This window comes from Athene cunicularia (genome assembly GCF_003259725.1).
Source record: "Athene cunicularia isolate RWA chromosome 7 unlocalized genomic scaffold, athCun1 chr7_part1, whole genome shotgun sequence".
In the NCBI taxonomy this organism is placed as follows: Eukaryota; Metazoa; Chordata; class Aves; order Strigiformes; family Strigidae; genus Athene; species Athene cunicularia.
Genome location: NW_020799107.1, coordinates 20,502,797 through 20,516,032, shown reverse-complemented (window position 1 = coordinate 20,516,032; position 13,236 = coordinate 20,502,797). Strand labels below are relative to the sequence as shown.

The 13,236-nt window shown below is 49.4% G+C and overlaps 1 protein-coding gene across 2 annotated transcripts in view; it reads left to right on the top strand.

Annotated features, from left to right (window-relative positions):
- The window catches only part of RETREG2 (reticulophagy regulator family member 2), a 51,417-nt gene that overhangs the window by 23,274 nt on the left and 14,907 nt on the right, over window positions 1-13,236 (top strand). The window contains exons 1-9 of one of the 2 annotated variants that reach the window (XM_026852810.1): window positions 1,607-1,719; window positions 2,339-2,445; window positions 7,219-7,249; window positions 7,986-8,121; window positions 9,477-9,561; window positions 10,334-10,471; window positions 10,808-10,902; window positions 11,840-11,975; window positions 12,706-13,234. In XM_026852810.1, the coding sequence (XP_026708611.1) occupies window positions 1,622-1,719; window positions 2,339-2,445; window positions 7,219-7,249; window positions 7,986-8,121; window positions 9,477-9,561; window positions 10,334-10,471; window positions 10,808-10,902; window positions 11,840-11,975; window positions 12,706-13,234 (1,355 nt within the window). In that variant the 5' untranslated portion in view covers window positions 1,607-1,621. Of the gene's footprint in view, window positions 1-1,606; window positions 1,720-2,338; window positions 2,446-7,218; window positions 7,250-7,985; window positions 8,122-9,476; window positions 9,562-10,333; window positions 10,472-10,807; window positions 10,903-11,839; window positions 11,976-12,705; window positions 13,235-13,236 lie in introns of those variants that run through there. The other variant, XM_026852811.1, reaches the window with a different exon arrangement.

Here is a 13,236-nt window from a genome sequence, read left to right as displayed (position 1 = left end):
CAGCGAGCGAGCGGCTGGGGGTGCTGCCCGTCCTGCCCTCAGCGGCGGCGGCGTTTGGCCGTTTGTGAGGCTTTGGGGCCGATGGCGATCCCCTCTGGGGTGCTGACGGTCTGTTTTTCTGTAGCAAAGCTACGGGCGGCTGCACCCCGCAGCGCCGTGGGATGCGCTGAGCCAAGAGTAGCCGTGCTGTTTTCCTCCGACAAGCATAAACAGGCCCCTCCCCGAGGGCAGAAAGTGCCAAGAGCTCGGGCAGGATTTGCCCCACGGTAATAAAATGCAGCTGGGCTCAACTGGAGGCTCGCCCAGGCACGTTTCTGGTTAATTTTTGCACATGTGCTTTATCGGTTCGCTTCACCCGGTAATCGCGGTTGGTAAAGACCCGTGGCCTCCTGCAGTGGCAGACTGCCGTGGGGTGTTTTATTTAAGCCCTTCTGCTCCTCGATCTTTTTCTGGAGGGTGCTGATTTTTAACAAAGGCCAAAGCCTCTCGGTTTGAACGCAAGCATATTCCCCTTGTCCTGCCTTCCTTTCTCCTCTGCTTCTGGGACAGGACAGCAGCACGAGGAGCCAGGAGCATGAGTGGCAGAGCCCAGCTGTGGATGGGAATTAAAAACATCCTGTTTGTTTGTATAAACAGTGAGTCAGTTTTATTGGCAAAAATACTCTCAGTCAGTGGCTTTCCTAGCAGAAAAGGTCAAAACTGGCTGAGGAAAGAGTTAAATGTTGGTTGCACATGAAATAGGAAGGGACAGACTGAAGCTGGAGAAGGGGAAAGTATGTGACTAAACAGCCTTTGAAGTCACCATGGAGAGGCTGCTTATATTTTGCTCCCTTATCCATATCAGAAGCGTACATGGTAACCGGCTACTTAAATGGTTTTGGACTCTTCTACCAGCTGGAGAGGTCTGAAAGTAGAGCTTTGAAGTTAGTGGAAGGGGGAGAGGCATGCCGTGAGATGGCAGAGGTGATAGACAATGATGGCTGAGTGCACGTAAAAAGGCTGAGAAGAACAAAGGGTGCCCAGAATATGGGACAGCAGAGAGATTTAAATATCACGGAGGAGAAGGAATTACTTACGGTCCCATGGAGGATTCAGCCAGCATTCCTCAACTGCAGTCCATAAATGAGGTGGAATAGGAGGAAATTCTTCCAGAGCTGACATATTAGGCTACAGAATTGTTGTCCCATGAGAAGGGATAAAAACGTTGTTTAGGTCATTATAGGTTTTATATGTTTTTGTATGGTTGTAGGTCCTGTAAACCCATGGAAAGTGTGTGTCTTCCGTTCTGTGCTGCCCAGTGAGACAGATCTCACTTTCAAGTCCTCTACCTCTGACTGTGGCTTGGTGGGAAGCGCAGCCCTTCCCTGTGCTGCACAGCGAGATGCTCTCTGACTCCAATCATTGTTTGGTGCATTTGAGATTAGTTATTGGCGAATACTCACTGAAGAGGAGCAAAGTAAAATAGTAGAGTGGCTCTTCCTTCCTGGAAAGGAGTGTTCATTAGAAAGATGAAGGTGAATGCATTTCCCTGGCATTTGTTTCTGTAGTAACTTCAAAACAGCTCCTCTGGGCTGGAGGGAAGTGCTGATGCTCTTGCTTGGAGGAAAGGAGGGGTGCAGACATGCACTGTTGGCACAAGGCCCACCCTGGGACCTTAGCTGTTGAGTCTTTATGGAGTGAGGAGATAAATCCCGTGCTGGTGGGACTGCGCGACTGTGTGTATGTAGTATTGTGTGAGCTGGCATCTGGCTCAAGCCAGTGTGTTGATGAGGGACATGAAAGGTTTTACGATAGTCAAGTGAGCAGCTAAACCATTTCAATGCTAGGCTCTCGTGAAATGGGCAGAGGTTTGTGATAAAAGAATGGGCATCTAGAAGCAGGTGCAGAGGATGTGTTTTGGTGCTACCTGTGGGTAATGCTGGACCTTGTGATGACAAATAGGACATAAGTTTTCAGCAAATAGGCTGATTCTTTACTAGTCTTATGCTACAGAAATCTGTATTTAAGTTATCTAGAGCCTCCACCTTGGGGATTTGGAGGGACTTTTACTTGTACAAGGGAGCATTAGCTTTGTTTTACAACTAAAGGAGGAGCTCAGGAACAGGGGAGGAGAGCGCTGGGAGACGGCAGGTAGTCAGCTGTCTGGTGGTGGTCAAAGGCGCCATTTGAGAACGTGCTATGGCAAGGGTGGGCGTCTGCAGAGTACAATGCTTGCTGCAGTGGCCACTAGCAGTTGGATGTTTCTGCTCTGACATACTCTGAGCCGTATCTGTTTGCTCATCAAGAGCAGTAACTTGCTGCCTTTTTCCTGCCTAACAGTTTCTCATTTGATTTCTAGGTTGTTTTCCTCCACCTCCCTGAGACCCCTCTTTCTCCTCAGCATGTCCCTTCTTGGCATCCTCTTGCTGGAGAGATGGAAACCCAGGTTCCTGTTTGATTTCTCAGGTATGTGATGAGTAGCACTGTAGCTAGTGACACAGTTCTGGTGTTAATAACTGCTGGGCTGTGGCCACAGCCGGTCCCTTCCTGGCTCTCATGGGTCATGTAAGCCCTGCTCCTACTGTAACTTCAGTCATTGGTACTGGTGCTGCTTCTTGCCTGTTTGTGTCAGAGTATTAGGATACATCCCCTGGGCGTGAGGAGAATTGTTCCCAGTGATGAGAAGTACTAGGAGTGGCTCATTTTGAGAGTGACTAAGGGAGTCCAGCTAGCTTCTCAGGGATGATGCAGTGTTTCTGCTGTGTCCTTTCTTGCAAATGTCATGGCAAAAAGATCGTTCCAGGTCTGAGCATATATGGCCAGCTGAGCTGGGAGAAGGAAATGTGGGGTTGAAGTGTATTGGTTTTAGTTAAGTGCAATGTGGGCTTATGCCATAAAAGAAGCAGAGCAGATGAGAGCCACTTCTCCTTGCGGCAGGTAGCAGAGTGGATGATGAGGTCTGACAGCAGGGACAGTCAGTGTATTGTGCTTGTACTGAACAGCATCTGGTCTCCAGCTAATCAGTGAGTCTGATCACTTGGCTTATCTTTCCCATTTATTGAAGGGTCTCTGCCAACACTAGACACAAAAGCAACAAGAGGAATAGCCTCATAGCGATGATAGGCGTGGATTGGCTGCTGTCTGCTTTGAGTGCCTCCTTCATTGGAATTTATTAAACGTCTGGACCCAAACCTGCCTACTGCATCTACTGCTGCTGTTCAAAGGCAGCTTGGGGCCCTCCATCCCTGCCCCCCTACTCTAGGGAGGGTTTCTGAATGAAAGCCCCTCTATATGTGTGTTTGTAAGGTGCCCTTTATTTGACCTAAAAGGGTACTGACTTAAAGGGTGCTTTCACAGAAGTCCTGATAAGATTAGATATGTTTCAGCTGTAGTCTTGAAACTGTTTGCTTTGTGTGGTTCAGGTAACTAGGCAGCCAAACTGGACTGGCCAATTTAATTTCCTGCTTATTCACATTGGATTTTTAAGGGAATAGTTTAAAGCCAACCAAAAACATCTCACTTGAAAGACGTCCAGAAATGCAAAAGCCTGGTGTCCAATACAGAATGGTGTCATTGAGGCAGGTGGGGGTAGAATCACTCCAGCAACTACCAGGCCTGTGAAAGTTGTGTTATCACAGAAGAAATAGGAAATCCATGCTGAAAATTTATGTGATGCAGAGCAGTGAGGAGTAAAAAAAAAAAAAAAAAGCAAAGAAGACAACACACCAGGGGTTAGGCTCATCCTATGTCATCAACTCTGCAAGAAGTCAGTGCACATCCTACTGAGCTGCTCCTCGGTGGTGTTCTTCCCCATATTTCACTGCTTGCTGCCTTTCTGCTGCTGACAGCAAAGAACAGGGGCACCTTTCTGATGTGTCTGGTTAGGTCACAGCCCTGATTTTGACATGGTCCACTGGACCGTGTTTCCTCAGCCTCCGCAAGGAAAGAGCGGTGCTCTGCGTTCCTGAGGGGCCTCCTGTTGAACTGGCACTGCTGAATACTTAGGGGTTCTTGTGTGGCTCTCGCTTCCCACTGAAGCAGAGCTGTAGCTTTGTGGCTTTCCTCCTCAGAGCTTCCTGTAAGCCTTTCCTGGAGATTTTGGAAGTAGGTCAGTACCACACCTTCAAGAGTCAGCACGTATATACACAAACCTCAGCTTGTGGCAGTTCTGTGTGTCTTGGGTGACTGCTTATAACATCACTTCTGAAGGAATGCTAAAACCACAGCGTGTATTTTGCAGTTACTCACACACTGTGATCAGGAGCACACTAACAGCAGCAAGATGCACAACTTTTTTAGGTCCTGTCAGAAGGGACTGCATATTTTCATCTCCCACACAGGGTATTTTCTCCATAGGAAACCACCTTTATGTGGGGTTCCACTTAAATATTGTTTAAGGACTTAGGAAGCACCTTTGCTTTCTCCTGAAATGGGTGTCAAGTAGGGATGTTTTCTGTAGCATTGTTGTTTGGCAGCTGTGTTCTGGTCAGTGTAGAAGAGCTTTAGCAAAGCCTGTGTTGCAATTGAATGCTAGTACTCCTTAAAAAGGGCCCCTGCTTTCTAGCTAAAGTTTACACACAGATGAAGAATGCCTTTTGGGGAAGTGTTGAAAACCTGTAAGAGCCAAGGAATCCATCAGCAATAATTTGTCAGTACCAACATGTAACCTAAACTCTTGCATGGCTGACTGGTCTCCCAGAAGAGTCTGGTGTATGTCAAGTGGTTTGTATTAATCTACAATCCAGTGTGAAATGCCGACAGAAATATATCAGCCACTTATTGATGATCTGAGGCCAGCTGTGGGTGTCATGCTTGCTGGCTTAGATGTACCAGTGCTAGACAGTATCGCAGCACAGGCTGGAGTTAAGCTTTACTTAAGTGAACGTGTCTTGTCAGAAATGCTCTGCGTTTTTTGTGTTTGGGCTGTCCCTCCAACTGTTGTAAGACTGCAGTGCTTTGGGATGGACAGCAGGCAGACTACTCTACTACAGGAAGCAAGATACTGTTGATTTTAAAGACAGCTTGTGTTTTGCCAGATAGTTGAAATCACGTGAACACTCTGCAGCCTGCTGAAATGTTCTGCAGCTCCCAAAAGTGTCTCTGAAGCCTTCAGAAGCAACTGAGGAGAATTGTTTCACTCCCTCTGCTGGCATATTTTGGATGGCTTGGATTACTGTGGCCAGTCGGAGGGAGTGTGGGGTTCCTGTGCTGTCCCACTTGCTGTGATGCTGGCACATCTGTCCAGCAGCGTATGGTGAGCATCCCAGCACCTCGTTTGGTAGCTGTTACAGTCGGTATATCCAGCCATCACAGACGGGCCAGTGCCGAATGTAATCTATTTAGTGATTGAGCGCAGGTAATAGATGAGGCTTTGAGATATAGCTGGATTTCTGCATGCTGTGATTAAGCAGCTTTAGATTCCTGAGCACAACAACAAAACACAGCAACGGCGGTCGCACAAGAGAAGCAACCGCCCCAGGGGGGTGAAGCTGCATCCATAATATTCATTTCGCACCCCGAGTTCCCTTTCTGAGCAGTGCTTGCCAGCTGCACCAGCCCCTGTGCTGAACACTCGTGGGCAGAAGAGCGGATGGGCAGCCCAGTCTGAGAGCAGTTGACTCCTTGTCAGGCCCGATTACTGGAAATCTGGGTCACGCTCTCAAAGAATTGCCTCCTTCCCTGGGCGAATGGCCTCCCACTCCACTGTACTGTGGGAGCTGGCTGGTGCAGTGCCTGCAGCAGGAGGAGGAGTCTGACATATGTGGCCCAACGTCCTGAGTCTTGGGAGAATGGTGGCAGGGCTGCTACAAGCTGTTGCTCTCTTCTGCGGCTTCAGCTGGAGTCTGAAGTCTCACTAGGCATCGACAGTGATGGATGTTCACCTCTTCTGTGTGTTTTCTGGGGCAGTTGTTACCACTCTTGGGCTTTGCATCTGGCTGATAACTCCAGGGAGGATTCAAACCCCTTTTTGCTCATGTTGCATTTTTAAGCCCATTTCCAACAAGTAAACTTTGAACATAAACTCCCTACCTTTATTTTAGTCCCATTTACATGGTGACCTGCAGTGTGGGGGATAGGGTCCCACTGATTTTTAGAACCTCTTGGAGGGCCTGAACCAAGTTTGGTGGTGGCCAGACAACATCAAAGATCTGACCCTACCAGCTTTAGGACATCAGGCTGACAGGTTGAGGAGGATAGACCTCAGAGGGCCTTTACAGCATGATCAGGGCATGTTAAACACAGGAGACTTACAAAGACTGTGTTGCTGCAGGAGCTTTGGTTGTGCCCTGTACGTCCACAGACATTAGTCAGCTAGCCAGGACACCCAAGGGCACCCAGGCTTATGAGTTCCAGTTGTCATAGAAATATTTAGGGTTTTTTCCTCTATGTATCTAAAGGCAGAGCATAATTATATGTGACCTCTGCCATTGAAACACTGTTCTTCCCATCATTACTGCTTGGAGTAAGTCCTTGTTTGATCATCACTAGGTTGGGTGCAGAGACAAAAATGGGAGAAGCTTTCCCTTGCTCTTATCCAGACTGCCAGACCTTAGGAGTGTAGTTATATCTGTGCCTGGCACAAAGGGCTGTCAGGGAATATGAGAGCCCTAAAATCAGATAATTATACACAAGACTGCTATTTGTTACTTAATTCTGTGGGAAAGGATAGAGATGGCACGGACATCTCTGGCATTTGTACACAGCATCCTGCCAGGGACTGTGGTCTGGGCTGGTCAGTGGGAAATGCAGCTCAAACCTGCTAGTGCCATGTTGATCTCCGAGGTGGCAGCTGAAAATTTGTCCAGCTCAGGGGCTGTGCTGGCAGCCCTCGGTGAATGACAAGGGCTTGGTGGCTGCCCTGGGGATGGCACTGCCCAGGCACGTGGGACACCGGGGCAAGGTGTACGATCCCTGTGGCAGGGAGCACACGTGCTAGCAGCAGGGTGCACCTTGGATACGAGTGTTAGGCCACATGTTTGTCAGTACAGGTTGCAAGGTGTGCTGGGGCACACTGAGACCAATGCTCTGGCTGCTCCAAGTCTCCAGGAGTGCTTCACTGAAGCCTGCACAGCTCAAACTCTAAGCCAGTGATCCTGCTTGCATGAGAGCACAGAGAAGGTCCCCAGGGTGCATCCCAAGCTAAGGATGATGCTTCTCCAGCTCTGCTCTGTTTAAGTGGCAAAAATGTCGGGTTGTATTTTTCACTTGGCTGACTAATGTGTTGTGTTGTCTCTACAGCACAGCCATCAGAGGAGCCAGGAGGGGAGAGGTAAGCTCACTGATATGTGTTCCTTGTGATGTGTGAGAGGCGAGAGTGGGGAAGCCTTAATTTAGCATGGTGATCTCACCTGCCCTTTTTGCTGTTGTCAATAGACTGCATGGCTCCTGCTGTGAAACACTGGTAGCAGTTTCTCCTGCACTGGGAACTGCTTATCAGCTCAGGAGCCACAGTTTGAGACTCTGGGGAAAGCTAGTGTTCTTTCAGTAGCAATAAAGCTTGAGTGCTTCTGTTGTTAGGAACTGTCAGGTTTCTTTCTTGGACTATTTTAAGAATCCTCCAGAGATAAGGAAATCCCGAGACTGACTTTTGCAGGCCATGTGTGCTGTCTGTGGTGGCGTAGCTTGCATCCTGCGCTTGGCCATGGTTATAGGTTTGAGTATCACACTCTGGTTACCTTGGACTTGGTGCCAGAGGAGGCCACATAACTAGTTCCACCTCGAGTGCTTCTGTCTGTGTGGCTTTGAGCAGACTGCTTTGCATCTTGGGCCTGTGGCGTGGGGATGCTGTGGCATGGTGTCTGCTGCTTGGCTTAGGTGTCTCTTGGCGCTCTTCCTGATTAAAGGAAAAACTATCTCCAAATCAAGCATCTTCCATAGTTCAGTTGAAGAGGCAGTCAGTATTGTCAAGCCTTTGGTAGGGATCTCTGCTTCCCAGTGCAGCTGTTCCCCCCACAACAAAACAGACCGTGTTCAAAGATTGTCTTCTTGCTCTTGTCTGTCTCTAGTGAGGGGGTGACTTCAGGGGCACAACCTCACCTGCTCAGTGTCCCTGAGCTGTGCCACTGTCTGGCAGAGAGCTGGGTCACCTTCAGGCTGTACCTGCAGGAACTGCTACAGTACAAGAGGCAAAATCCTGCCAAGGTAAGCTGGAGATACCTACTCTTCTGTGCAGGGGCTTTTCTTTCCATTACTAGTGGCCTAGGAGATGGAAGAATGTAAAATCAATATTTTTACAGTTGCTGTCCCTGTTTAACATTTGCTGTTCATTTCCTTCAGACTCTATGCCTTGGGAAGCTTAAATAATGAGCCTAGTCTTCCAGTATTTGTAAACTTGAGCTGAACTTAACCCCTTCTGTGACTAGCTAGCTATACTTAGTTTTATTTCTTAACATGCAAAGGAAGCTCTTGGATTGGGAGTGGGGAGAAAAAAGGGGAACCTACAGCCTCTGCCCCTTTAACAGGCTCCATTCTTAAGCTGGTCCTGGCTATTTTGCTAGCCAGGATAGTAGCTAGCAAAGTCCAAATGCAGCAGTGTTTCCGAGTGCATGGAAACTTTTCATTAACCATGTTCTGGTGGCTGTGACGTGTGTTGTTTGGAAAGGGTTTGTAGACAGGAGCTGCCTTTGCATCACAAAATATAGGACAGACTAGCCACTGGGAGTGTATCAGGCTTGCTGGGATCCTGTGTGCCAAAAGGAGTGAGTTTCTATCACTGCTGATTAGTCTTATGCTAAAAACACTGTCCCAGCTACAGAGAGTAGGAGACCAGGACCAAGATCCCCATGAAGCGTGAATTCGTTGGGAGCAAAGCCCTCAGAGGGCCCTAGCTCTTGTAGACCCTTTCCATTGTGAATTAAACTCTTCATTGGTGAATTAAACTCTTCATTGCTGGATTTAGTTGGTATCTGAACACATGCCCTGGCTTGCAGGGTGTCCTCACTTCTCCCCCTCCCCAGGAGAATGCAGGACAAGCCATCAGGGCTGCATCATTACACTTCCACTTTTTCCAGAGGAGGAAGGTCCTGGTCTGGTGGGAGCGTGGGTTCTGTTAATGCTTCTGCCAGCTGGTTTATGGCGTAGCAGTGGCACAGCATCTGGGCACTCTGTAAGAGCTTCCTGTCTCCATCAGGACGGTGCAGGCTTCTCTTAAAGTGCTGATCTCTGCAGGAGAGATGTATTCTAAAATGGCAATTTGCAATATCCCATCCTAGCTGCAAGGAACGTAATTTACTTCATAAAGAACTATCCAATAAAGTTTTGATTCATGTTACTGGGGTATCGGGTTACCTAGGTCTTCCTGTGCTTGAACCTCTAATGCTTACAGCTTAACCAAACCAAGCTGTGATTGTCAGCATCTGAATGTACTCAGGGCAAAGCTGGTGTACTGGCTTTGTTAGGAGCATCCCTCGTTTTGCTCTAACTGGGTTTTCTGCACTGGTTGCATAGATGTATCTCTGCCTCTTGTCACTTCTGTTTGTTCCTCTCTCTTCCTTCAGTTCTGCATGAGTGTCTGTTCAGGCTGCCTGATTCTGGCTGTAGTTGGACACTATGTTCCAGGCATAATGATCTCCTACATCATTTGTGAGTATAAGCAGCTCTCTTGTCTGACTTAAGCTGAAACATGACCTAACTGTGCTGTTGGTACGCTGGTAGAAGCATATTTGTGGTTTTCTTGAGGGGATCTGAGTTAGGTGATTAATCAATACAGGCAACGTGCTCCGCGAAGTCTCTTGCTTCAAGTGCGTGCATGCAGTACAACTGTGAGGTCAGGAGAGGGAGCCGTCGCTGAAACATTGCTTTCCTCTGCTACCCACGGCTGGGGCTGCGCTGGTGAGGCTCAGAGGAAGCAGGAAGCTCTCAGTTCCTAGAGTGGGCAAACCCACATCGAGGGAGTTGTTAAAGAAGCTGCATGTCTAGTAAATAAGACCTTTTTCTCTGCATCGTGAGTCCCTGCTAACTCTGAAGACTGTTCAGGTGCTCTGCTGCTAGTACATCTACATATGAGCTCTATGCTGCTACCCTTACAAAAGTTTCAGTGATTTTTAGTTTTAATAACCTCATTTCAGGGCCTCTGTCGCATGTTGGGGCTGGGATGCCATGGCTGAAGAGGAGGGCTTACGCTTCTTAACATAAATCTGCATCATAACAGAAATCTATTAGGAAAACCTGGTTAATCAAGCAGCTTTGAAATGAGTAAGAATAGCCACGGATGAGGATTTTAAGCGGAATCAGATGGGAAAGCAAATGCCATTCAACTGCGCTTTCCTTGATGCAGACTTTCTTGCTGGTGCCCCATGAAGGGCTGGGTGGTGCTCGGTCTGTCTCTCACATTCCCCTTGTCCTGTGTCTGCAGTGCTCAGCATTCTGCTCTGGCCTCTGGTGGTCTACCATGAGCTGATCCAGAGGATGTACACGCGTTTGGAGCCTGTCCTGATGAAACTGGACTACAGTATGAAGGCAGAGACCCTGCACCACAAGCATGAGAAGAAGAGTAAGGATCCACCTTCTCTCTAACTTCTGCTGGTGCTGTACTTACAGGGTGGAGCCCTAGCAAAGGGACAATGGGAGAGCACATCTGCCAGCGCCATGTGGTGAAAGGCTGCAGCAGAGCAGGGGAAAACAGGCTGAAACTCGAGGGGTATGGGGAGAGCAACTGGGCAGGGGATCCTGGGAACAGCAGATGAGAGCAACAGATTAGTTGTTGTCAGGAACTTTGGGCTTCTGTGAAACCTGTGCAGTTTCACAGGATAGAAGAAGTAGTGGGAAAGTGATGTATAAAGGCATAAAATTCCTTCAGCCTCATATAAAGTCTTTCTTCTCTTCATAGAGCGACAAGGAAAAACTGAGCCTGCAGCAGGTGATGAGCCAACAGCAGAGACAGAGAGTGAGAGTGAGGCAGAGCTGTCGGGCTTCTCCCCAGTGGTAAGAGCTGAGTAGAAACCAGTCCCTCCTGTCTGGTCTGTAGTGGCTTGAGTGTCAGGGGGTGTTCTGAGTACAGCTGCATTGATAACAAACGGCAGAGCAGCAAGTCACTTCTTTGCAGAATTCCAAGGGGAGAAAGGTATTTGTTTGATGAATGCTGTTGTCTCCAGCCTGAGTATTGAGAATTCAGTGCCACAGGGCTGATGATGCAGTAGCAGGACAGGGCAAGCTGTGCTCCAGCCTCCTGCTGACCTGCAGCATTGCTTTGGTGGTTACACCTCATTCTGGGAGAATGCAAGTGTCTCCCAAGGAAATCAACTCTCCTGGTGTAATGTGCAGAGGCTCTTGCCACTAGAAAAGGGAGATGAGCAGCATTGGCGTCTCTTGCACAGTTCCCTGCTCTCAGTCAGACCAGGTGGGACCTTTCTATATGTGCACCACAGAAATGGACCAAGTATCTTCCTTTACAGGAGCTCTGGGCATGTAGCTGGGCTGTGAGATGGGAAGCTTTGACTTCCAAGGGAATGCAGATACTTGAAGCGCTGCTCCTTATAGAAGGTTTCACTGGGCCCAGCGTGAAAGCAAAAGGGAAGGGGTGTTTTGCTCCTTGGTGATCCCAGGAGAGGAAGAATGATCAAAGCCTTCTGAGACTCCTGCAGGTTGATCCCATCTTGTGCTGGCTCTTTTGGGTTCTTCATAGGGCAGGGAAAGCTTCAGGCAGTGCATTATTGCAGGAAAGCCATTGAGCTGAAACTGTCCTTCCCTGGCAGTGCGATCAGCACCTTACTCAGCCCCCTCCTGCTTTCCTGCTGTCCCTGTGCAGAGTCTCTCCAGCAAGGACTTGTGCCTGGAAGCTCTGGTTTGTGCAGAGTCGCCTATACACAGCACTGGTAGTCAGACACCCAGGAGTTTGTCCCTCTGCCTTCATCCCATGCAGGTGGATGTGAAGAAGACTGCCCTGGCTCTGTCAATCACAGACTCTGAGCTCTCTGATGAGGAAGCTTCCATCCTGGAGAGCGGAGGCTTTTCTGTCTCAAGGGCTACCACCCCACAGCTGACGGATGTTTCTGAAGGTACGTGATGGGACACTGCTGCCTTCCTGACCCTGAGTGTTTTGTCCCAGAACAGCTGTCCCTCCAAACACCGAGAGAGAACCTAGCTATTTGCAGGGGAAAGAGCACTGAAAGGTGGAAGCAGTAATAGCAGCACAGCGTGCCTTTGCTTCATGAGCTGGCCCTGAGTAATCTGCGTTAGATTACAGCCCCACAAGGCAGTGCTCTCTTGGCACTCCAGCAAGGGAGCAAGGCCATCCACAAAGTCCCACAGAAATAATTGCATAGTATAGTCACTTGCCCATATATATGATGCTGGGTGAAACAGGTCGGACACCTCACCTGTCAGACTTACCGGCTCAGAGAAAGACTGGTTAGTGGAGAGGAACAGGAAGATGACCACTCGGATGTGGTCACTTGAGTGTCTGGGGAGGAACGGGCAGGTGACGTGCTGTAAGCAGTTTCCCTGACCCCGTGGGTTTTACTGGAGGGCTCTAGATGCAGAGAGCATGAGCTGGAGAATGAAGTCCTGAGCACAGAGCACGTAGGACAGGATGAGAAAAGGGACATGCCACGTGGGCTGTGCCACTGGGAGAAGGGAGTAATGGCAGATCCTGTCCTGCTGCTCTCCCAGAGCTGGGAGGTTGCCCAAAAGTGAGCTCTGGTGTGTCAGCTGGGGGAGGTGGGTGGGAGGTGTCCAGGCCCTGGCTCGAGGTGAGGGGACCTGTGTCTTAATGCTGGTGCCTTTCAGACCTTGATCAGCAGAGCCTGCACAGTGAGCCAGAGGAGTCGTTTTCCAAGGACCTGGCAGAGTTTCCCTCCGTGGAAGAATATCATTCCAGAGACCTGGGACCACAGAGTGATGAAGATGCATTTGGTGTGCCTCTGGGTCCTGAGCTTGCCCACGCTGCCCGCGAGCTGGACTCGGCAGAGAAGGAGGCCGTGGACTCTGACCTCTCCATCCTTCGCCTAGCATCTCCTCTCCATTTTGTAAATACACACTTCAATGGGAGCGGGCAAGTGGCAGGAGGCAACGCAGAGCCAAAGACTGTCCCTGCCCCGGGCCTGGGCATCTGCATTGACACGCTGAGCGAGGAGATTGTGACCACTGCCATTACCACGGCGGTGCAGAACACCCTCTCTGCCCTGCTGCGGTCCTCGGAGGCCAGCGAGGGGCCCTCCCTCTCCGAGTTCCTCCCCACCGAGCCTGAAGAGAAGCTGAGCTTCCAAGCACAGCTGTCAGAGAGCGAAGTGGTGGAGACAGAGACAGCAGCTTCACCGG